Below are 22,680 nucleotides of genomic sequence, written 5' to 3'. Positions count from 1 at the left end.
TTGTGTGACAACCCCTTCCCTCCCCATTTCAGAATAAAGGGTCCACAGCAGTCACCCAGGAAGGGGGGGGGTTCTGAGAAAGGAAGGAAGCACAGCATTGGGGACCTTCTGTCTCCTGACACCTGTCCTCACAGAGCACCACTGTAGACTGCTGGAGCCTTCAAAGAATGGGGTTCACCCTTTTATTAGCCAGAAGTGACTGCCAGGGAGAAGCTCCCAAGTATAGTTGAGGGACAGACATCTCCCCTGCCGCCAGCTTTTGGACCACCTTCAAGACTCATCAGCAGAGGATCTGGAACACGAGCATTCCTGTAAGTGGTGGCATCTGACAGGTGCCATGCTGGGCTTGGCTGGGCAGTAGTGTGCAGACAGCACCTGCGAGCCACTCAGCCTGGCTCATACTCCCTGGAGAGAGCACACTGTACATTGGGGGTGACAGCCTGAGCTTCTGCTTTCACCTTGATGAGTGAGGGTCCCCAGTCAGCAATGCACCTCAGTGGGGTAGGACGCCCTTCCCCACCGACCTCCACTTGGCCTTTTAAGGAAGAGTCTATAGTAGACGGCAGACAGGTGTATTTAGTGGCCTCGACACTGGAGTCACTGGGGTGGGGTGCAGACCCTGTCAGCCCCTGCCCTGCTCTGGTCCCTGGCTTTCTTGGCCAGCGTGGCTCATCTCAGGGCAAAGCTGTAGACATGGTAGATCTCGTCGGGCAGGTTCTCTTGTCGCTCCTCGGCCAGCAGGCTGAGGCCAGCGCTGCGGATGATCCTGCGCACCACCTGGAGGTCCCGGCACACGCTGCTGTCAACATCGTCCAGGATCACGCCCTCCTGAGCCATGTTGTCTTTGATGACGATGATGCCATTGGGGCGCAGGCCCCGCTGGCAGCGCCGCAGGAACTCCGCCAGGTGCTGATCAGTCAGGTGACCTGGAAGGGCCAAAGCTTGGTTACAAGAGGTGATGAGAGCCTAGCCACCACTTCCTGAGCCTTTCACTTGTGCCCAGCAGGTTATGCCTAGCAATGCTAAACCTGTCAGAGACCAGTTTGGATGGCAAGCACACACTAAGTGTGCAGCTGGGATTTAGCAGACTAGATGTCCTTCCAGCCCTGCCTTACACACGCCAGGTAATCCACTTCCTAGTGCCAGCATGGCTGGAGCATGTGAGCCTGACTTCCCTACATGAAAGGTCTACACACGCTTCTCAGGACCAAGGCTGCAGCTACCTTGCCTCCTTTCTGAGGCACAGCTGAACTCTGGAAAAGAGGTCTGCCTGCCACCAGATCAGGTCTGGTAGCCCAAGGCACAGCATGCTCGATGGGATTTTAAAGCACCTTTAGGGGCTCTGGAGACAGCTTACTGGGTAAAGTGATCCCCTTACAAACACGAGGCTGGGGCAAAATTGGGTTTGAGGTCACCCAAAATAATGCTTTGCAAACTAAGCCAGCCAGGCAAATGTAAAAATTTTAAAACTTCATTTGCACATCTAAATCAGTGTCAGTGGCCACCTAAGGTTTTTCAACAAAACCCACCCTGGCTGAGTGGAAGAGGTACTCAACCGGAACAAATACTGGGAGGAGGAGAAGCAGGATTCTGCTGGCCAGTTCTGTGCAAGAAAGCAAGACCTAGTTCCTAAGGCCCCTGGGGCACCCAAGTGCTAGGCAGCACACAGGAAAGGGAGTGAAGGGTAGTGGGACCCTCACCTATCACCCACTGGATCCAGATCACATCGTAGGAGCTGGGCTCTGGGCTGAAGTCTTGCAGCCCACAGCAGAAGTAGTTCCTCACCCTCTTGCCCTCCTCCCCCAAGTAGGTCTTGGCTTTGGCCAGAAAGTCCTCCGTCACGTCAACCATGTCCACCACCCTGAACAGTGGTAGGAGCAGCCGCTTGGTGATTCGTCCAATGCCAGCGCCACAGTCCAGGGCACAGGAAGTCCCTGTCTTGTTTGGGCCATCCTGAAATGCAGAGACAGTGTATGACTCACAAGGCCACCACCACAAAGCCCTTCTTCCTGAGTCCTGGGAATCTAACTTGGTCAGGACTCTATGCTGGCCATACTCTTTCTGGGACACACATTTCTAAGGCAAAAGGCAACTTCCATTTCCAGGTGATCCTGGAAGAGGGTTGCATCTGTCTTCCCTCTCCAGAACCCCAGGAAGCCCCAGGGCAGGAGTGCTAGTGAGAACAAGCAAAGGAACAGGGGCCACCGCTGAACGCCGGGAAGATGGGAGGGGAAGGAGAAAAGGAGAGGAGCCAGAGCATCCTCCAAAGCTCACCCCAGGGCCACAGCCATACAAAGGAAGGGGGTGGCAGGACAGCAGACACCAGGCCCAAGCACCCTCAGACCCAGCAGGGGGGCCTCCCCTAGTCAAACTAGAGAGTCGGGAAGAAACCGGTCAGTTCTGGTCTTCAAGTGCCCAGCCAGCTCCTCACTGACAGCCCTGAGGCAAAGCCCACCCTGCCACCACTCTGCCCAGCTCAAGGCCTCAGTCGGTGGCGGCCACCAACAAATGACCAGAGAACCTTCAGTGTTACATGTGGAAGTGGCTCCCCACGCAGCCCCACCGGTGCCACCAGAGCCACGGCCTCTCTCCTGGAGAGGACACCAGACCTGCCTACCCTCAAAAACCTCTGCAGGAACTTCCGGGAGCTGTTGAGATCGATGTTGGAGATGTGGCCATACCCCCCAAGCATGCCGTCCACCGTGGGCGGGATCTTCTGCCAGTACGTCTTGGCCTTCGAGTAGAACTGTTTCTCATCTTCGATCACCTCGCTCGTCATGCTGTCACCAGCCAGGGCGCTGCTCAAGCACAGCAGGGTGCCTCTCCTAAGTAAGGAAGTGCAGTCAGCAGGAGTGGTCAAGCCCTGGGCTTTCCCACAGCCCAGCCTGGCACTCAAGAACCTCCAGCCTCCTAAAGCCACTTGTCTCTGGCAGCCCAGCCACTTAGCAAAACTACCTTCACGTTAGAGCAAGAGACCCTGTATCCTGGCATCTGGTTCCTCCTGTCACTGTGACTCCTGCCTGGATGACCTGCAGCCCCAGACACAGAACCGGGATCTACACCCAAGGGGGAGGACCCAGAGCCAGCCAGGAACATGTGGGGAGGCCTCATCCTGCATTCAAGAGGAGTCGGGCTCTGAGTTGTGACCCACAAGACAGGAAGGAGGGCTGTAGTGCACCTGCCCAAAGGGCACAACTAAAGGTCACTGAGGACCAGGGGCCGCATTCCTGGGGAAAGCACGTGCATGCTGAGATGGGCAAGGCTGAGTGAGAAAAGGGAAGAGATGAGCCACAGCACAGCCTGGCTGCAGGTCTTATGGTTACCCAGGAGTGGGACTTCACCCAAGACTCAGGGGCCCAGGGCTCCATGGGGGGTGCTATGAGTAGATGTGGGCTCAATACCGCAGGCAGCTGTGGAGATGGCAGGGGAAAGGAATGTCACTTTGGAGGCTCTACACCAACCTGACCATGTCATGTCTTGGATGGAGGACAGAGGACCACAGCTGCCCCCTGAGTGCTGGTGTTCTTTTGTCCTGGCTGTTAACCAAGCTTGGGTAGATAAGTCCTGACCCTAGGCACTGAATGGTACAGTAGTCGAGACTGGGAAACTAAGCAACCAAGCAGTAGAAACAAGGACCTGGAGGCATCAGGTGCATACTCAGACTGGGAGAGTCTCTCTGTCGCGCGTGTGTGTGTGTGGGGGGGGGGGGTTCAAAGCAGGGGTCTCACTGTAGCCCAGGCTGACCTGGAAGTCACTATGTAGTCTCAAGGTGGGCATGAACTCATCGTGATCCTCCTACCTCTGCGCTCCAAGTGCTGGGATTAAAGGCACCACCGTGCCCGGATTCTTTGTCTTTTCTTTTTAGTACTGGGGATGGCATGGAACTCAGGCCTTGCAGGGCTGGGCAAGCACTCCACCACCAAGCTGTGCTTTGGCGTTGAGAGGCAAGGGATGCTCTGTACAGGAACAGAGACCGAGTCGGGCAGGGGCAGGAAGATGGGATACCAGCAGAAGGTAGAAAATGGGAAACAGGGAGAGGACATTGCAAGAGACCAGCCTGGAAGAGCAGGCCAGCTGGCCTGTGGCTGTGAGGACACATGACGGTGCCTATCAGCCACAGGAGACTGCAAGCTTCCTGAGGGCCCAACACTAACCTGAGAGCAGCAAAGCAGAGTGGCTGTGCTGGGAGGGGAGGACAAGCAGCAGGGTGCTTTCCCCTGACAGCAGGCACCAACGACTGCTGTGCAGAGGGGGTGCAAAGCACAAGGCAGCTAGCTAAGTGCCCCAAGGGCCCATGCTCTGATTGGCCCCAGACTTTGACTGGTCTTCCCACATGGGCAGCTAAAAGGCCTTGCAACACCCTGGACCAATCTCTGGTCTCCTGTCTGCATGTGGAGTGAAACCCGAAATCACGTTTCCGTCCCATCTTCCAGCCTCCACTAGAGCACCAGCTCCAGGGGGCAGAATCCTGCATCAAACCACGGGGAGGGAGAGGTCCCAGCACTGAGCCTGGGGAAGTGCCAATGTTGTCTGATGAGGTGATGATAGAACGAGAAGTCCCTCACCACAGCACAGAGCCTGAAGGGTGGGAAGGAAACTGGGATCTTGTAGAAAAGTGATGGGCCATGGAGCCCCAGCTTCTCTTCACACTCCTTGCACCCCACTCCAAGAAGCAGTATCGCTGACAACATAGTCACCATGGGAACATGGGCGTGTCCTCAGAATGAGAAGGCAAACCTGGAGGCCTTCAAGAGGAGACCAAAGGAGAAAGGGCAGCTGGACTAGCATGAGACCTCTGGCAAGCAATTTTGAGACCAGGAAGGAAGGAAGGGGACTGAAACCTAAGTCACCAGGCTGTGCCTGAACGTGGCCTGAGAGGAACCTCCAGAAGCTGCTTGCTTGCCTTGGCCAAACAGCAGAGGTTGCTATCACAAGGAGTTCTGCTTCCACTCCAGGCAGCCTTTTTTTATTTGGGAGGGTGGGGTTCGAGGTAGGGTCTCATTCTCTAGCCCAGGCTGACCTGGAATTCACTATGTAATTTCAGGGTGGCCTTGAACTCACGGCAATCCTCCTACCTTTTGCTTCCTGAGTGCTAGGATTAAAGGTGGGCACTACCACACCTTGCATTTTTAGTGACCCTGCTGGTCGGTGGGCACCAAAGCCACTGCGACTGATGGCAGACTAGCATACTTCACAGACAAGGTCGCACAATGGCCTATGAAGAGACCAGAACAGAGCCAACCCCGTCCACGTACCAGTTCTGAGGCTTGTGATCCACCAAGCCCTTCCCTGGACCCAGACGGAAGCTGCTTAAATCAAACTTGAGGTTCGTGTTTGTGGTGCTGGGGACCAAACCACTTCAGAGCTTTTTCTCGACAGCTTCTGTCACTTATTTATTTTTTTAAAAGACTTTTTATTTTTATTTATTTATTAGAGATAGAGAGTTAGGGGGAGAGAGACAAAGTGAGAATGGGCATGCCAGGGCCTCCAGCCACTGCAAACAAACTCTAGATACATGCGCCCCCTTGTGCATGTGTATAACGTGGGACCTAGAGATCAAACTAGGGTCCTTAGGCTTCGCAAGCATGCGCCTTAACTGCTAAGTTATCTCTCCAGCCCATGCTTCAGACAGACAGACAGACGATAGATCAATCGATCATATTCACCACTCACCCTCCCTGATGCTGATCCCCTTCCTTCTCCCAGCCAGCCCACTTCTTGAATGTCTCTCTTGTTCTGTAATCCAATGAGTTTACTTAGGGTGGCTTACATGAGCATGGCTGTGGGGGCGTATTACTTACCGAACATGGGCAACTTGCCAGTGGTTGCACTTCCCTCCCCCTTCAACCATTAGCTGGTAATAGCTCCTCAGGGAAGGGCCTTACAAGTCCCTCCTCATGGGTGATGGAAGGCTGGTACGCCCAATCTTGTGCACATGATCACAGATGCCGTGAGTTCGTGAGCACAACAGCCATGTCAGGTCTGGAAGACAGCATTCCACACTGCCCCCCTCCTTCCTCCAGCTCGTGGGTTTATACTGTTTCCTGAACCTTGGAGAAGTTGATATGTAGATGACTCATTTGGTGCTGAGTCCACAAGTCGCCTGTCCTCACCCCTGTGACCAGTTGTGAGCTACTGCACTGCTGTCCAGAGGGCGCGCGCGCCTTTAATTCAGCACTTGGAGGTGGAGGGAGGAGCAGCGCCATGGGCTTGAGGCTGCCCTAAGACTAGAGAGAATTCCAGGTCAGCCTGGCCTAGAGTGAGACCCTACCTTGAAAAACCAAAACAAAAACAATACGGTACTACTGTCCACTGGGAAGAAAAACACCTCTGACCAAAGCTAGGAGCAACACTAACACATGGGCATAAATATAAATATTTGGCAGGCCGTTTGTAGTAACTTTTCCATTGGGGCTCAAGACCACCCCACAGGCTTTTGATCAGGCCTACAGTACCAGGCACGAATTCCTTCCTGTAAAGGGGTCCTCAAACCCAGTCAGGAAGCGGCTGGTTAGCCCCTAACAGCCACATCACTATTGCACCCGTGTCTGGTGCCTGCTCAGTGGGTAGCACAGCCCGCAGGATCCGCAGCTGAGTACCACTACGGACAAGTCTTCTCCCGCACCCTGCACCGCACCTTCCAACACCGTGTCCGCCAGCAGCAACCTCAGCTCAGGTCCAGCTTGAATTCTCCATGTGCTGCACCCAGTGTGCGAAACCTTCAGCACCAGCGTTTTACCATCACTTCAGATCCTTTTCATTTTATTTTTTGTTTTCCAAGGTAGGGTCTTGCTCTAGCTCAGGCTGACCTGGAATTCACTATGTAGTCTCAGGATGGCCTCGAACTCACAGCGATCCTACCTCCTGAGTGCTGGGATTAAAGGTGGGCACCACCATGCCAGGCTCTCTCATTTCAGATTCTTTTTGTGTGAATGTGTATGTATTGTGTGTGGGGTGCAGGCACATGTGTGCAGATGCATGTGTCTCCTGTGAACACATGCAGAGGCCAGAGAAGGCTGGGTGCCCTCCTCTATTGCTCATAGGGTACCTCAACACAGCCTCCCTCTGAACCTGGAACTGCCATCTTCATGAGCCCCACTGACTGACTCTCTGCTCCCCTCAGGACTGGGGTTACAGCTGTGCATGGCCACGCCCAGCTCTCTGCATGGGTGCTAGGGAGTTGAAGTCAGGCCTGCACTCTTATCAGCTGAGCATCTCTCAGCCCCACATTTTAGATTCTTGAATCAACTCACACAGCTCATCACTGTACCCCAAGAAGTCCTGAGGGTAACAGGCTGGGAAACCTCAGTTTAAATCTGCACCCCGCTCTGGCTTACCACAATATCCCCACCCAGCATCCTAGCACTGGGAGCTACAAGCTAGGGAAGACACACTGGTCGGCTGGGAAGAATAAATTTCTTCAAGCGCTAGGTATATGGGAAGACCTGCCAGTCCCCAATACTACTAGCTGTGGCAAGGAGACAGTACCATGGCTCCTTGAATGCTGCAGGTAAAGGAGTCAACAGCCTGAAAGTCATCATGTAGCCCTGTGGAGCGATGGGATAAGGACTTGGGCCAACTGGGCTACCTGGCCCCTCTCCAGGAACCGCAGCAACAATGTTGCAGCCCCCCTCGAAATGACCAGCAAAGATGGCATTCAAACTTCTTCCACACCACACTGGTACTCAGACAGGCTCAGCCATCACGGCCCCCATCCACTAGTCTTGCTAAACTTCTGGTTTTATGTTTGAATCTAAGTCCCTGGAAGTAATGGAGACACTTTCATATTTATCTCAGGTTTTCTCTTGGACCCCGTGTACCAACACGAGTATTCAACAAACATTCACTGCTGAGCAAATGAACAGATAAGCTGGGCACCCAATACTTATGAGGTGCACTCTAAGTTAGCCCACAATGCCATTATCTCACACCATCAGCACAGTGCTGGTGGCCAGGGGGGAGGGGTGTCAAGATGGGCACTGGCTGACCAGGGTGGAATGACTGGACAGCTTCCCGCAGCGGCAGTCATTTTCCACTTTTGAGGACCCCTACACCACTCAGAACAAATGACATGGAAGGCTGTTACCGACAACAGAATTTTTGCTTTACCAAAAGCCCTACATGATTCCTTTAAATGTCAAGGTCCCCTGAATAATCTAATTTACAAGAATTCCACTTGAGTGAAGATTCTAGGAAGCCGCCAGGGAGGCTCATCCAGGCAGGGAAATGCAAAGTGGAACGCTGACATTTGCTGTCACGGCTGATTCATGAAAAAGTGTGCTTTCTGGGGCTTTGCCCATACCCAGCCCTCACGTCTGTCTGAGAGTGGACAGCAGGATGTCCTCCCAGGCCACGGCTCTACATGGCCACGGACAAGAAGGGCGGGACAGTGTGGCTGCGTGTTCATGCTGGCTAACTCTTCAGAAGACCCATTGCATGCGAAATGTCTCCTCACAGGCAGACTGTCACTGGTATGTAGGGGTCATTTAGCCGCCACCTCCCCTCCCATGGGGTTTTGGGCAATCCATGGTCAGCTGCCCCAGCTACATCTCTTCTAAGATCCACAGAAGGGAAGGGTGTACGACCCGTCACCAGCAGTCCTTTGCAGTCACCTCACCCTCATGTGACATTCCTAGAAAGCCTAAAAGCAAGCTAAGGCAAAACCCTGACCAACAAACAGTACCACCCTGGGTGGGCTGTCCTCCCCTGGATTGATCTGGACAGCAGCCGACCACATGAGAATGGCAGAATGTGCTAGAAGGGATGAAGGGGGAGGATGGAGGGAAGCAAGTGGGCCAAAAAAGCAGAGGTGTATTTGAAAAACTAACAAAAGCTGGGCGTGGTGGTGCACACCTTTAATCACAGCACTTGGGAGGCAGAAGTAGGATCTCTCTGTGAGTTGGAGGTCACCCTGAGACTACAGAGTGACTTCCAGGTCAGCTTGGGCTAGAGTGAGACCCTACCTTGAAAAACCAAAACCAAAAAGAATAAATAAATAAAAATAGATGACAAAGGTTCTGACAAGAGTCAGGTGAGCCAGGTCTACCCTGTGTACTGGGTGTGATGGGCAGATGTCTATAATCCCAGCATTTGGGAGGCTGAGGCAGGAAAATCATGAGTCCAAGGCCAGCCTGAATTACATAGTGTCTCAAGAAAATAAATAAATAAATAAAAGACTTTAGTCCCAGCACTTGGGAGGCTGAGGTAGGAGGATCCCCTTAAATTCAAGGCCACCCTGGGGCTACAGTGAGTTCCAGGTCAGCCTAGGCTAGAATAAGTCCATAAACAAAACAGGGTGGGGGAAGACTAACAACTTTACTTTACTGGGATGTAGCTTCATGGTACAACATTTACCTAGCATGTATAAAAAAAATTTTTTTTAATCTGTGAGAGTGAATGAGCGAGTATAGAGACACCAGGACCTCCTGCCACTGCAAATGAACTCCAAGCACATACATCACTTTATGATGTGTCTGGCTTTACATGAGTACTGAGGAATCGAACCCAGACGGTCAGGATTGGCAAGCAAGTACCTTTAACCACTGAGGCAGCATCTCCCCAGCCCACATGCATTCAATCCTCAAACCTCAAAAAAAAAAAAAAAAAAAAAAAAAAAAGAACCACCACCTTAACTTCAATGTTCTTCAGGTTTTTTAATACAATGGAGACAGTGACATTGACCTTCCAGAAATGCTGTGGTAGGGGCTGAAGAGATGGCTTACCCTGTGAAGCCTAAAAACCCATGCTTGACTCTCCAGGTCCCAGATACACAAGGTGATGCAAGTGCGCAAGGTCGCACATGCGCACAAAATGGCACATGTGTCTGGAGTTTGATTGCAGTGGCTGGAGGCCCTGGAGTGCCAATTCTTTCTCTCTCTCTCTCTCATAAGAAAGAAGAAAGAAAGAGGGGCTGGGGAAATGGCTTAGTGGTTAAGGCGTTTGCCTGTGAAGCCAAACCACCCTGGTTTGATTCTCCAGGACCCACATAAGCCAGATGCACAAGGGGGCACATGCATCTGGAGTTCATTTGCAGTGGCTTGGAAGACCCTGGCGTGCCCATTCTGTCTTTCTCTCTGCCTCTTCCTCTCTCTCTCAAATAAATAAATAAATAAAATATTTTAAAAAAAAAAAAAGAAAGAAAAAGAAAGAGAGCAAGAAAGAGGGAGAGAGGGAGGGAGGGAGAAAGAAATGCTGTGATAATTAAAACAGGCATATAGGAGGTCTGTGGGGCTTTACCGTGTCCCAGGCCCATACTCTCTTGGGCATAGAGATCTCAGAACTATTCTCGTGGTGAAAAATCAAGTGAGAAAAAAGCAATGTCACCCCACAGAAACTGGGAGGGGTGGGACACATTTAAGAGACATTACTGGTGCAATGGTCATTTAAATCTCACCAACACAAACACCTCTTCCAATCTTCTGGCCTCCACCAGAGAGAGCATTCCACATGTACTTTCCACCCTCCCAGAAATCCCCGTTTAGACACAGAAAAACCAGCACAGGAAAGTGGCCTTAAAACACCATCCCGAAGCTGGGCATGGTGGCGCACACCTTTAATCCCAGCACTCGGGAGACAGAGGTAGGAGGATCACTGTGAGTTCGAGACCACCCTGAGACTACAGAGTGAATTCCAGGTCAGCCTGAGGTAGAGCGAGACCCTACCTTGAAAAAAAACAAAAATAAATAAAATAAAATAAAAAAACCATCCCAGCCAGGAAACCCACCGGAATTGAACAGGGAATTCAGACACTTCGTTTAGAAATCCTGGACCCTCCCAGGGGCTTATCCTGTCTTACTGGGTGGATATTCCAAGCATCATAACCATTGGCTGCACTGCCCCTCCCCAGTCACACAACAGCTGTTGCAACCTCTCTAAGGGAGCGATGAAAGCCCAAGGTCCAGAGAGGAAAACGTCACACAGCCGGTGGGCAGCCAAGTGTGGGCTCTGCGAGATGGCAGCCATCCTCTGCACGCAAGCTGACCTTGACGGAAAGGGCTCATGCATGCAGCCGCTGTCTCGAGCTGCACCGGGGTCGGCCGAAGGTTATACATGGTAACTGCAAGAGAGCCTGCACGTCACCGTGCCAGGCTGCTCACAAGGATGTCACACCCGGCCTCGGAGCGCTTTCCGGGTCGCCCTCTCTCAAAGAAGCGAACCTATCCAGAAAGTGGGTGGCCGAGGTGGGGGGACGCCCTGCCCAGGCTTTGAGCGGTGGCTTTTCCTCCAACCCAACATGTGATCCCACGGTCCCCGTCCAGGTCCGAGCTGTGGACAGCCCGGCGACAGACACGTGGGGGAGCGGACTGGCCAGCGCGCACGCGTCCCGGTCACGTGAGGCCGGCTTCGGGGCGCGCAGGCAGTTGGGGGTCGGGGACTCCCTTCTCCCGGCGGCCGCCGCCCCCGCGTCCCGCCCGCGCTACTCACCCTAGGCGCCGAGCCTCCGGGGACCCGGGAGGGGAGGACGAGGAGGAGGGCGGCGGCGGCGAGGACCCCCGGCACCTCCAGCAGCTCCACCAGCACACGGGCTGCACTGGACACCTCCGGCGCGCTGGCTTTGTGCTCACGCGTCACTTCCGGGCGGAACGCGCTCGCAGCCCCGCCCCCAGGCCGCTCGCAGCCCCGCCCCCTGGCCGCTCGCAGCCCCGCCCCCTGGCCGCTCGCAGCCCCGCCCCGCGCAGGTCAGGGGACGGGCTCCAGAGCGAATTTGAAAAGACCTCCTGGGCATCCGGACTTGGAGTCACACTGTGTGACTTCCCCGTCCCTAGCATGCGCACCAGTCACTTTGAGGATGCATTCTTATTTTTGTTTTATTTGTTTTTTGTTTTTTTTTCGATGCAGGGTCTCACTCTAGTCTAAACTGACCTAGAATTTACTCTGTAGTCCCAGGCTGGCCTCGAACTCACAGCCACCCTCTGAGTGGTGGGACTGTGGGTGTGCACCACTAATGCCACGCTATTTTTTTTTTTTTTTTGGAGGTAGGGTCTCTAGCTCAGGCTGACCTGGAATTCACTATGAAGTCTCAGGGTGGCCTTGAACTCATGGTGATCCTCCTACCTATGCCTCCTGAGTGCTGGGATTAAAGGCCTACACCACCACACCCGGCTGACGCTAATATTTTTGTTGGTAAGCAGAGAGGGTGGGAGAGAGAATGGGTGTGCCAGGGCCTCTTGTTACTGAAAATGAATTCTAGATGCATACACCACTTTGAGTATCTGGCTTTATGTGGGTACTGGGGAATCAAATCCGGGATGGCAGGCTTTGTGAGCAAGTGCCCTTAACCACTAAGCCAGCTCCATGGCCCTTTTTATTTTTTATTTTTTTTTTTGAGACAGGATTTGCATATGTTGCTGAGTATTGGCCTTGAATTCACTACGTTTCTGACTGAGGTAGGAGGTTTGCTGTAAATTTGAGGCCAGCCTGGATTATAGAGTGAGTTCCAGGTCAGTCTGTGCTAGAGTGAAACCGTGCATCAAAATAAAAAAGAGGGCTGGGCCTTTAATCTCAGCACTAGGGAGGCAGAGGTAGGAGGATCACTGTGAGTTAAAGGCCATCCTGAGACTTCATAGTGAATTCCAGGTCAGTCTGAACCAGAGTGAAATCCTACCTTGAGAAACCAAAAAAATAAAAAGAGGAAGAAGAAGAGGGAAGGAAGGAAGAAGAGGAGAGGAGAGGAGAGGAGAAGGAAAGGGAAGGAGAGAAAAGGAAGTTGGGTTGGGAAGATGGTTCAACAGTTGTGGTAGTTTGAACAGATGGCTCCCAATATATTCAGTTCTTTATTGTTTATAGTTTGCATTCTGCAGCCACCTGGCTGGAGGCAGTGTCACTGGGTGGATCTTTAGGTGTGGTAGTGGGTTTCAGATTTCAATCTAAAGATATGCAAAGTGTGCCTAACTGGAGTTCCAGAAGTGTGCTGTGGCTTTTGACCTTTTGGCTTGTGTTTCTCTGTCTACTTGGGCCTGTGAAGGCAGGCCGGCTTCTTCTGCCATTTATGGAACTTCCCCTGGATCTGTAAGCTTCAATAAATATCCCTTCCTGTATAACTGTGTCTGCTCTGAAAGTTCATCTCAGTGAACCTGAAGCTGTCTGCGACAACAGTTAAAAGTACTTAGGAGCTTGCTTGCAAAGCCTACCGGCCAAGTTTGGATTCCTCAGTACCCACATAAAGCCACACACACAAAGTGTCACATGCATCTGGAGTTGCTTTGCAGTAGCAAGAGGCCCTGGCACACCTATACTCTTTCTGTCTCTATCTCTCTCAAATGAATAAATAAAATTTAATTTCAAAAAGGAAACTATCTTGTTAATATGGTATTCATCACCGATGTTTAAAAATTCTCATGCCCTTTACATCAATACAAAAATGTCTACCTTCTTCACTTGATACTGATTCTAATTTCCAGAGGAAATATACCCCTCCACCGCTAGTGACAAGCTTTACAGAACACATGATCCATCTTTTGTGATGTCTCCTGCAAGTGGCTGCATGACAGTCATTGTTTTAAATTTCAAATTACACAGTTGGGTGGGAGAGATGACTTAGTTGAGGCTCTTGCCTGTGAAGCCTAAGGACCAAGGTTTGATTCCCCAGTACCCACCTAGACTAGATGCACAAGGTGATGCATGTGTCTGGAGTTTGTTTACAGTGGCTGGAAGACCTGGCATGCCCATTTACAAGAAAGAGAAAAAAACTATACAATTATGCTATGGCTGTGAGTTTCTTGTCTGTATTATAACCTTGAACCCACTCTGAGCATCACAATGCCAGGTATTGCCATTCCCCACCCCCACACCCCCTCTTCTCCAAGATCGCAGACCAGTCCATTTTCCCATGGAAAGTACAGCATCTTGTAGCCAAGAGAAGTAGAGACGGAGTTGGTTCGTGGAGTGTCGGGGCCCAGTGTTCTCACTGCTTCATCTGTGGCTGGGGGGAGTTCTGCTTTTAGAGTCACTGACCCAACATGAGCCATTCTGGGCTATGGCATCTGGAAGGATTTCTTTATTATTATTATTATTTGCTTAGTTCCTTTATTTGAGAGATAGATAGATGATAGATAGAGGCAGATACATAGAGAGAATAGGTGCGTCAGGGCCTTCAACCACTGCAAATGACCTCCAGACACACGCACCACCTTGTGCATCTGGCTTTTGTGGGTACTGGGGAACCGAACCTGGGTCCTTTGGCTTTGCATGCAAGCTCCTTAACCACTAAGCCATCTCTCCAGCCCCAGGAAGGGCTTCTGAACCTGGATCCTTCCTCTCTGGGTTAGCTGGGCACCTGGGTTAGGCATGGCTGCCCTAAGCAGAAGTTCCAAGGCTTCAGTGGCTACAGCCTGGCAGCCAGGGTACACAGCCCCACCCTTGACCCCAGGCCTCAGTGCCCCCATCTGGGAGCCGGATCACAATGATCTTGAGGAAGGGTCCAAGGCAGTTGCGAGGGGCTGACAGAGGGAGCAGGCAGAGAGATGGGGTCTGTCAGTGATTAGCCCACCTGCTGTGGGGGGGCTCTAAACTCACAGGACCTTCTGTGTCTTTCCCAGAAGTTCCCCACATGGTGAGTGTGACACCACCCAGGAACCAGCTCAGAGCTCAGGACCATCAAAAGTTGGGTATAGTGGTAGAAAACAAACCCAGAGACCCCCAGCGTCAGAGCTGTGGGTGGGGGACTGTGGTTCTGCCTCCCTATGAATGGGCGAGTTTGTTAAAAATGTGTGTTTTGTCTGGTTGCCTGGGGATGTAGCTTGGTGGTAGAGGGCTTGCCTACCCTATACCAGGCCCCTGTCAGGCACTCCGTCCTATCTTTTTTTGGGGGGGCGGGGGTTGGGGATTCAAAGTAGGGTTTTGTTTTGCCTAGGCTTCCCTGAAACTCACTCTAGTCTGGGGCTAGTCTTGAACTCACAGCGATTCTCCTACCTATGGCTCCCCAGTGCTGGGATTAAAGGCCTGAACCACCCACCATGCCTGGCCCTCTGTCCTATCTTTAGCATAACAAAAAGAAAATTTTTTTTTCTTGACTCCACCCCAGACCAACGGTGTCAGAATCTTGGATGGGAGGTCATGTGCATTTTATGTTGTGTGCTTCCCCTCAGGGGCCCTGAGTGGGGGCCAGGCTGTCTCTACTTTTGGGATAAAATGCTACAACCAGTGTCCGCATGAGTGGTTCAACACTCCTCAGCCTCTTTCCTCTCCGTCTTTCAAAGAGACAGGTGTGAGCTGGTGGCAGCTGCACAGGTGTGTACTCCTAGAATGTGGGAGGCTGAGGCAGGAGGATAATGCGTTCTAGCTCAGTCTATGTCTAGAGGCCCTGTCTCAAAATTAATTAAAACGAGAAGCATGGGCTGGAGAGGTGGCTTAGCAGTTTAGGCACTCACCTGCAGTCTAAGGGCTCAGGTTCAATTCCCCAGTACTAGTGTAAGCCAATAGTGAATTCCAGGTCAGCCCGAGCTTCAGGGAGACCCTACCTCGAAAAACCGAAGCAAAACAAGAAGAAGAAGGGGAGAAAAGCATGTCAGCTCGTCTTTGTTGGGCTTGGTGCGGTGCGCCTGGCACGCGCTGGCTCACGTAAACGTCACAGCAAGCCCCCAAAGGCGGGTGGGTACTCCTGCTTTTGTCACCACCTTTCGGGCGAGGACCCCGCGCCTGAGCGCCCGGCCCGCAGCCCCCTCGCCGCCCACCTCGGCCCCCACGCGGGGCACCATGGCCTCGGGGACTGGCACGCGCAGGTCCTCCCCGCCGCCTGGCTCGCGGACGTGACGATGTCCTGAGCTGAGCCCGATGCAGCGGCGGCACCGGGGTCCCGGGGCCCAGGAGGCAGCGCCCAAGCGCTGTCCCCGCGCCGGCGACCCCCGACGGAGCGGCGCGCGGCTGCCCGGGCGGACGGCCCCGGGCGGCGGCGGCTCCGAGTGGTGGCAGGACCGGGACCCCGAGTCCCCGCGGCCCGCGCCGCGCCTGCCCGGGCTGCTGCTCGGGTCCCCGCGGGGGGCGCCGGGCCGGGGCGCGCTGGGGGCGCTGCTGCTGCCGCCGCTGCTGTCGGCCGGCGCGGGCGCCCCGCGCAGCCCCGAGGCCCGGCGCCCCCGCGCCCCCGCCGCCGCCGCGGGCGGGCTCCTGGAAGGACTGCTGCCCTGCAAGTTCCGGGACTTCCTGCGCCAGCTGCGCGCCAAGTGCGCCGAGCTCGAGCCCGAAGCCGAGCCCCGGCCGCACAGTGAGCCCGGGCCGCCTAGGGGCGTCCGCGGGGGGGCCTCCCGGAGGCTGCAGGAGGGTCACCCGGGCCACCCAAGAAGGGCCACCTAATCAGGACCGGCCCCGGCTCACCAGACTTCCCCTCGCCTCCTCTTTCTTCTCCTCTTCCTTTTCCTCGTCCCCTCTCTTCTTCCACCCTCCTCCTCCTCTTCCTTTTCCTCCTCCCTTCCCCTTATCCTTGCCCTCCTCTTCCTCCTCTCCCACCCCTCCTCTTCCCCTCCCCATTCTCCTTCCTCTCTACCCCTTCCTCTTCTGCTTTCTCCTCCCTCCTCCCCGTTCCTCTTCCTTTTACCTTTCCTCTTCTTCCCTTCACTCCCCTCCTCTTCCTCCTCCCCCTCTTCCTTTCCCTCCTCCTCTTCCCACACTTCCACCTCTTTCCTTCTTCCTTCTCCGCTCCACCCCTCTTCCTCCCTGTCCTCATTTTCCTTTTCCTCCTTCCCTCTTCCTACTCATCCCACTCCCTCCCTCCCTCCCTTCTTCTTTCTCTCTCTCTCTCTCTCTCTAACTTTCTCTTCTTCTCCTTCTCCTCCTCCTCTTCCTTCTCCTCCTCTTCCTCCTCCTCCTTTTTTTTTTTTTTTTTTTTTTTTTTTTTTTTTTTTTTTTTGAAGTAGGGTGTCAGGCTGACCTGGAATTCACAGTGTAGTCTTGGAATGGCCTCAAACTCTCAGTGATCCTCCTACACTCTGCCTCCCGAGTGCTGGGATTAAAGGCGAGCGCTATCACGCCCGCTACGTTTTTACCTCTTTCCCTCTCTTCCTTCCCTCCTCCTCCCTCCCAGCACCCCCAGCACGACAGCCTCTCTTCAGCAAGTCCAAACACTGGCAACACCCTCAGTGCCCCAACTGCTCTTTCCTCCCAGACCTGCAGTAAGTGGAGGGGCCTCTTGGTGGGAGCAGGGCTGCCTTGTGTGTGTGTTGGGGGGGGGGAGACACTGTTCATACCAATTGTGGCCTATTTGTTTTCAAGCGACCAGGCATCTTACTTGCCGGACAGCAAGGAGACTTTGTTCCACCAGAAGCCTACACTGTGGTCCCCAAGAAGTGAGCACTCACAATTCACCCCGGTCAAAACGGCCAGCCAGTGAGTTATGGAAGCGGGAGGGAAGGGCATTCCTTTCTTCCCCTACCTCCTCACGCATCCTTGGATGTACCTATCCACCCACTCACTCACCCATCCATCCACCCACCTGTCCATCCATCCATCCATCCATCCACCCACCCACCCACCCACCCACCCAGGCACGTGTGGGTTATGAACCTGTAACTCCAGCCAGCCAGTCTTCATTTCTTCAGACCCCCACGATGATAGTTATCCATTATTAATCCAGTGAGCAACTATTTACGAATCCTTTCACTCACTTATAAATCCAGGACACTAATCATCCCTAGTCAAAAAGCCATTCGCAGCCCCGTGCATCCGTCTGCATCAGCACCCAGCCACCTGAGGTTTATGCCTTCTCCTCAGTCTGCCCATCCATCCATCGACGTGCCCACCTGCTCTTGTATCCCTACCCCCGGCTTACTGTCATTCACCTGTTTCTCTTTTCAATTTTTATGAAGTTTTACGACTTCAAATGCTGGGAGAAATAAAATGAATGATGGAAGTGAGAGACGATTCTGGGCCTTAAGGTTTGCTGGGTCCCAGATGCCAGAGCGCTCATTGGAAAGGGGGAAAGAAACCAGGGAAGTCCATCCGCATTGAACAAGCTGGTGCAGGGCGCGGAGCGAAGAGCACTGCCCAGGGAGCATGAGTACATAGATAGCATACATACCATTCCTCCTCCGTCCGCATCTGTGGCCGACATTACTAGTGGGTCACAGCACATTTCTCCGTGAGCCTCAGAGAGCTTCCTGACACACAGTTCTCCAGGCAGACGCCATTGATGGAACACATTTACCAACCCAGGAACTTGAAACCATACAGGCCGAATGAGTATTGCACCACTTCCCAAAAGATAATTAAATCAAAGCATGGACTCCTTTCAAATGAGGAGAGGAAACACAGGACACATTCACACTTTCATATTCAAACACTGCCAGTGATCGTGAACACGTGGCAGTTCCCCTCACCTTGGGAAGGGGCAAGGGCATCCTGTTAGGCTGCGACAGGAGCGCTGTTTATGAATTGGGTTGAAATAACTGCTGAAAACTGCCTTTGATTGACAAGAGACATTCCATTTGTTTTACTTATTTTTGCTTACTGCTTAGAGCTTTACTGTAACTGCTAAAAACAAAAACAAAAACCCACCTTAGAAAATAAAATGAAGTGCTGCTGTCCTGGGAAGGGGGGAAACAAAAAATAAACGAACAAGAAAAACAGCATACATACCATTCCTCCTAATCCTGTACCCCCAGCAGACAGTACTAATGGATCAAAGATCATTTCTCTGTGAGCCTCAGAACCTTGCCTGCCACAGTCCTCCAGGCGGGCAACACTGATAGGTCAGAGTAGGGAGCAGAGTTGAATACTGACCTGTGTGTGAGAGTCTCTGGTGGGCCCTGCTGGGGACACTGGGGTGCATTAGAACAAGTTCCATGGGCAGAGAAGCCACCATCTCACATGGGTAGGCAGAGCTGTGAGATGCCTACATACAGCCCAGATTTACACATGTTCATAGCAGACAATCGCTGGCTCATTGGGCCACAGATGTGGCCTGGCTCTGGCCTGATTTCCCAGCTGCGTGGGTCTTTTTTTTTTTAAAAATTAAATATACATATATATATATATTAGAGAGAGACAGAGGGAGAGAGACAGATAATTGGTACTCCAGGGCCTCAGCCACTGCAGTCAAACTCCGGATGCTTGCGCCACCTAGTGAGCACGTGAGACCTTGCACTTGCCTCACCTTTGTGCATCTGGTTTATGTCGGATCTGGAGAGTTGAACATGGGTCCTTAGGCTTCGCACACAAGCACCTTCACCACTAAGCCATCTCTCCAGCCCTCTTTTTTTTTTTTTTTAATTATTTATTTGCAAGCAAGAAAGACAATGGACATGCTGCAAACAAACTCCATATGCACGCACCCCTTTGTGCATCTGGCTTTATGTGGGAGCTGGGGAATGGAACTCAGGTCCTTAGGTTTTGCAGACAAGCACCTCAACTGCTGAACCATCTTTCCAGCCCCATGTGGCTCTTTGGTGGGTTGAAAAGAAGCTCTCTCTGCTCCATAGGAAGCTGAGGTGGGATATGGACACATACATCTGTTGGGGGGCACTTCTGAGTGATGAAGGCCCTCCTGCAGCCTTATCCTCCTTGCAGAAATTAAGCAGCAATAAATGTAACAGCTTTATAACAGATGGTGTTCAGGGAGCAGGGCCCCGGGCCTGCCTGTACACAGCGCCTCACACGAGGTATTGGATATTCACAGAACTTGTGAGGGTGGGACTGTCACACCTATAAGGAGAAAAGTGGTACAGTGGAGACTTAGGGGTGGTTTGCTCAAGGTCACATGGCTGGGGTGGGTGTCATTGAGATGGACAGTTATTGTAAGAACAGTTTACATCTAGAGATGTTCCGCAGGCTGGGTGATCCCGCCCATTTCATCTCCACAGACCCTCGTGGGAGGAGGGCATGGAGGCTCACGACGTTCCCTCTCCCCCTCCTTCTCTCTCTCTTTCTCTCTCCCTCTCTCTCTGGATTACTCTGTAGCCAGGCTGGCCTTCAACTCATGCCAATCCTCCTACCTCAGCCTCCCCAGTGCTGGGATTACAGGTGTGCCCCACCACCCTTTTACAGATGAGGAAACAGGCTCAGGGTTGTCGGGACTGTCTGGCTGACCAGTGCAGACTGGTGTCCTCCCTGTCCACTTGTCTGACGTCAGAGTGCCAGCTCTGGACCACAGTGCAGGTCCTGGTTCTGACCTTAACCAGCTAGATGACATTAGACATGCTGCCAATGTCTCGGTACCTCAGTGTTCCCATCCGTAAAACGGGAATAATAGTCATGTTCCATGGGGGGGGGGTTGTGGGCCTGGTGGGATGGCACATGGCAAAGAGCTTGAGCCAGAGCCAGCAGAGGGTGCTTCAGGAAGGCCAGTCACTGTGGCTGGAGTGTCCCTGCAGCCTGGTCATGTGTCGCAGATCTTACCTGGAGGCCCATTCCAGCGCTGTATGTTAGGGTGGCGGGCTTCGGGCTCAGGCCCTGCTGCCCTCCCGCCTCTCTTGGCAGGTTCCACAGCACGCAGGTACCCAGGGTCAAGACTGTGCTAATTCAGACCCCATCCAGGGAAGGCTCCAGGCCTTGCAGGCGCTATTGCCCTTTCCGGGTGCGATTTGCGGACGAGACTTTACAGGACTCGGCCCTGCGCTACTGGGAACGCAGCCGGGCAGGTGAGCGCCCCGGAGGGCAGGGCTGCCCATGGGACCCAGCAGCGGCAGTACCCGGACTAGCCTGTCTAGAGAATATTGAGGTGACCTTGAAGGACTAAATAGGGGTCCTGAGCTCCAGCAGCGGTGGCTGTAGAAGAGGAAACCTGTTCTCTCCTGGTAACTGGCACAGTGGGCAAGGGCAGCTCTCAGCTCCGTGGGGATGGCTGTAATAGTGGCAGGAGGCGGGCGGCATAGTGGGGACCATTACCATGAAGCCTTTCTCCATGTGCCCAGTCTGCCCTCTTCTCAGAACTCACTGGCCCCAGGGCCTTCCGGAGGTAACACGTGCAGTGATTTCTTGACTGCCTAACTATGTACAACTTCAGGATAAGCTACCCCAAGCTTCACTGTGACCCAGAAGAGCCTCGACCCAGCCTCTCTGGAGTCTCAAGTGACCAAAGCTAGGACTTTGGTCCAACTGCTGGTCATCTGGTTAACAGGGAGACAGAGCAAATGCAGGAGACCCAGAAGCCCAGCATGGAGGCCAGAGTGCCCCCGAGATCCAAGGCCAGGCCAGGCTCAGGAGAAAGGACTCCTGTCACAAGGCACTGTGGCAGGAGCCCAGGGCACCAGGGTCCACAGGACTCAGCCTGCCCCTCCTCAGCCCTTCCTGTCCTGAGGCAGCCCTTGGGCAAGGCAGGGGTCTCACGCTGCCCAAATGGCTTGGGGCAGGAAAAACACTTAGTCCTGAGACACCTTTCTCTCCATTCGCTCCAGATTCTCACCATTACCCCTGCTGGTCCCACAGGAAAAGGGGACCTGTTGGTGTTAGAGCAGAAATGGGGGCCCTGGGGGGCATAACTTGGGCAATAACACCAGAAACAATCGTGAACAAACCCAAGTTTCTAAGCACCAAGCCTTCTTTGGCGGCGAGCCACAAGGCACTGGGCAACCTGGGGTTGTCATGGAGACAAGGCTCTGCTTGGCCTTGGCAGCCAAAGGGAGGGTGGGGGGGTGCCAGTACCTCCCCCACCCCCTTCCAGGCAAAGAGCAGGAACTCACCCATGCTGTCTGTCCTCCAGTTTGCCAGAACGGCCTCCAGACCCAGCAGACCACCCTGCCAACTGGATCGGTGTCGGAGCGGGTGCTGGGGAGCGTTGGGAAATGGCTGGAGAGCCTACCAAGAGCCTTGCACCCCGAGGTCAAGAAAGCTGTGGGCAGTTCCTCGTGCTATGACTACCCCTACCGGTGAGGCTGTGGGAGAGGGAAGCGGGGAGGGGAGGGCTGTAGTCCGGGTCTTCAAGTCTCTGCAGGCCGCCGCGAGGCCCGAGACTCGGCATCCTCGAAACCCACACGATCCTCTTGCCGCCCCGTCCAGGTCCGCTCAGGAGCCGAACATGCGCCTTTCGGAGGGTGCCTCCGGGAAGAGCGCCCTGCTCTTCATCCCCCGGGCCAGCACCCCAAGGCATCAAGGAGGCCTCAAGACCTTCTTAGACACCTGCAACCCAATGCAGGAGCCGGTGGACAAATGGCCCTCCTCCTGGAGTCAGAAGTTGAGCAGTATCCAGCAGTGGCCAAAGCAGCCCCCACATGACTCCGGGGAGACCCTCCCTCGCTTATTCGGTCACTATAGGACGTTCAGTCAGGACCTGTATGGCCCGGCCTCTCTCCAAACAGGCACAGGGCAGGCTGTTGGAACCAGCCCCAGCAGCAAGAAACTGTAGGCTGGGGGTAGGCTGCACTGTTTCCAGGGCTGAAGAATTGGGGGCTGGGGGATCTCTGCCTGTTGCTCCCTAGGGATGCTGGACTCCGGGAACTCATGTTCTGCCTCAAGTCCTGGCAGTGCCCAGCTGGGCCTCCTTGTCACTCTAGGAGTCCCTTTCTGCCCAGTTTGGTGCTGCTGCAGCCTATCCTGAAAGGAGGCAGCCCTAGGGGTTACTGAAACCCCCCCCCCCCCCCCCGGCTTCCACAACTCTGCTGCAGACCCAGAGGTCAATGGCCACCCAAGCCCCAGTACCCAGGCCAAGCTATGAGGAGAGCCCTCCTTCACCCCACAAATAAATGTGCTTCCCACGTGGCTGGGATCAGCCACTAGGTCTCCCAGTCAAAGCGCCTTGGGCAGGCCCGATTTAGGATC

At 53.7% G+C, this 22,680-nt stretch overlaps 3 protein-coding genes across 8 annotated transcripts; 2 read left to right on the top strand and 1 right to left on the bottom strand.

The window, feature by feature from the left end:
* Positions 1-154: 154 nt before the first annotated feature.
* Positions 155-16,347, bottom strand: Ntmt1 (N-terminal Xaa-Pro-Lys N-methyltransferase 1). 6 transcript variants are annotated; one of them, XM_045136238.1, is made up of 5 exons: positions 11,425-11,516; positions 5,674-5,736; positions 2,618-2,825; positions 1,701-1,953; positions 155-926 (listed from the first exon to the last, which is right to left on the bottom strand). In XM_045136238.1, the coding sequence occupies exons 3-5, from the start codon at positions 2,777-2,779 to the stop codon at positions 670-672; spliced, it is 672 nt and encodes a 223-aa protein (XP_044992173.1). In that variant the 5' UTR covers positions 2,780-2,825; positions 5,674-5,736; positions 11,425-11,516; the 3' UTR covers positions 155-669. The 6 variants fall into 6 exon arrangements, with proteins under 6 accessions (XP_044992173.1, XP_044992174.1, XP_044992162.1 ...); XM_045136239.1 differs by lacking the exons at positions 5,674-5,736; positions 11,425-11,516 and adding an exon at positions 16,309-16,347; XM_045136227.1 differs by lacking the exon at positions 5,674-5,736 and having other exon boundaries at positions 11,425-11,551.
* Positions 10,883-15,750, top strand: LOC123454238 (protein FAM246C-like). The gene is made up of 3 exons (XM_045133060.1): positions 10,883-11,052; positions 11,259-11,678; positions 15,627-15,750. The coding sequence occupies exons 1-3, from the start codon at positions 10,883-10,885 to the stop codon at positions 15,748-15,750; spliced, it is 714 nt and encodes a 237-aa protein (XP_044988995.1).
* C1H9orf50 (chromosome 1 C9orf50 homolog) lies at positions 15,772-22,620 on the top strand. The gene is made up of 6 exons (XM_045132986.1): positions 15,772-16,198; positions 17,015-17,102; positions 17,203-17,316; positions 20,404-20,564; positions 21,626-21,791; positions 21,922-22,620. The coding sequence occupies exons 1-6, from the start codon at positions 15,772-15,774 to the stop codon at positions 22,265-22,267; spliced, it is 1,302 nt and encodes a 433-aa protein (XP_044988921.1). The 3' UTR covers positions 22,268-22,620.
* Positions 22,621-22,680: the final 60 nt, after the last annotated feature.

This window comes from Jaculus jaculus, chromosome 1 (genome assembly GCF_020740685.1).
Source record: "Jaculus jaculus isolate mJacJac1 chromosome 1, mJacJac1.mat.Y.cur, whole genome shotgun sequence".
NCBI classification, from domain to species: domain Eukaryota; kingdom Metazoa; phylum Chordata; class Mammalia; order Rodentia; family Dipodidae; genus Jaculus; species Jaculus jaculus.
Note: the sequence above shows the minus strand (reverse complement) of the source record. Positions and strands in the feature narration are given on the sequence as shown.

Coding starts and splice junctions, on each gene's coding strand:
- C1H9orf50 (XM_045132986.1), top strand. CDS start 15,772: ATGCAGCGGCGGCACCGGGGTCCCGGGGCCCAGGAGGCAGCGCCCAAG. Junction 20,565..21,625: donor CTGGGAACGCAGCCGGGCAG/GTGAGCGCCCCG, acceptor TCTGTCCTCCAG/TTTGCCAGAACGGCCTCCAG. Junction 21,792..21,921: donor TGCTATGACTACCCCTACCG/GTGAGGCTGTGG, acceptor CGCCCCGTCCAG/GTCCGCTCAGGAGCCGAACA.
- LOC123454238 (XM_045133060.1), top strand. CDS start 10,883: ATGAAAGCCCAAGGTCCAGAGAGGAAAACGTCACACAGCCGGTGGGCA. Junction 11,053..11,258: donor TCGGCCGAAGGTTATACATG/GTAACTGCAAGA, acceptor GTCCCCGTCCAG/GTCCGAGCTGTGGACAGCCC. Junction 11,679..15,626: donor CGCAGCCCCGCCCCGCGCAG/GTCAGGGGACGG, acceptor CTTTCGGGCGAG/GACCCCGCGCCTGAGCGCCC.
- Ntmt1 (XM_045136239.1), bottom strand. CDS start 2,779: ATGACGAGCGAGGTGATCGAAGATGAGAAACAGTTCTACTCGAAGGCC. Junction 1,954..2,617: donor TCCTGCAGAGGTTTTTGAGG/GTAGGCAGGTCT, acceptor TCTGCATTTCAG/GATGGCCCAAACAAGACAGG. Junction 927..1,700: donor CTGGATCCAGTGGGTGATAG/GTGAGGGTCCCA, acceptor TGGCCCTTCCAG/GTCACCTGACTGATCAGCAC.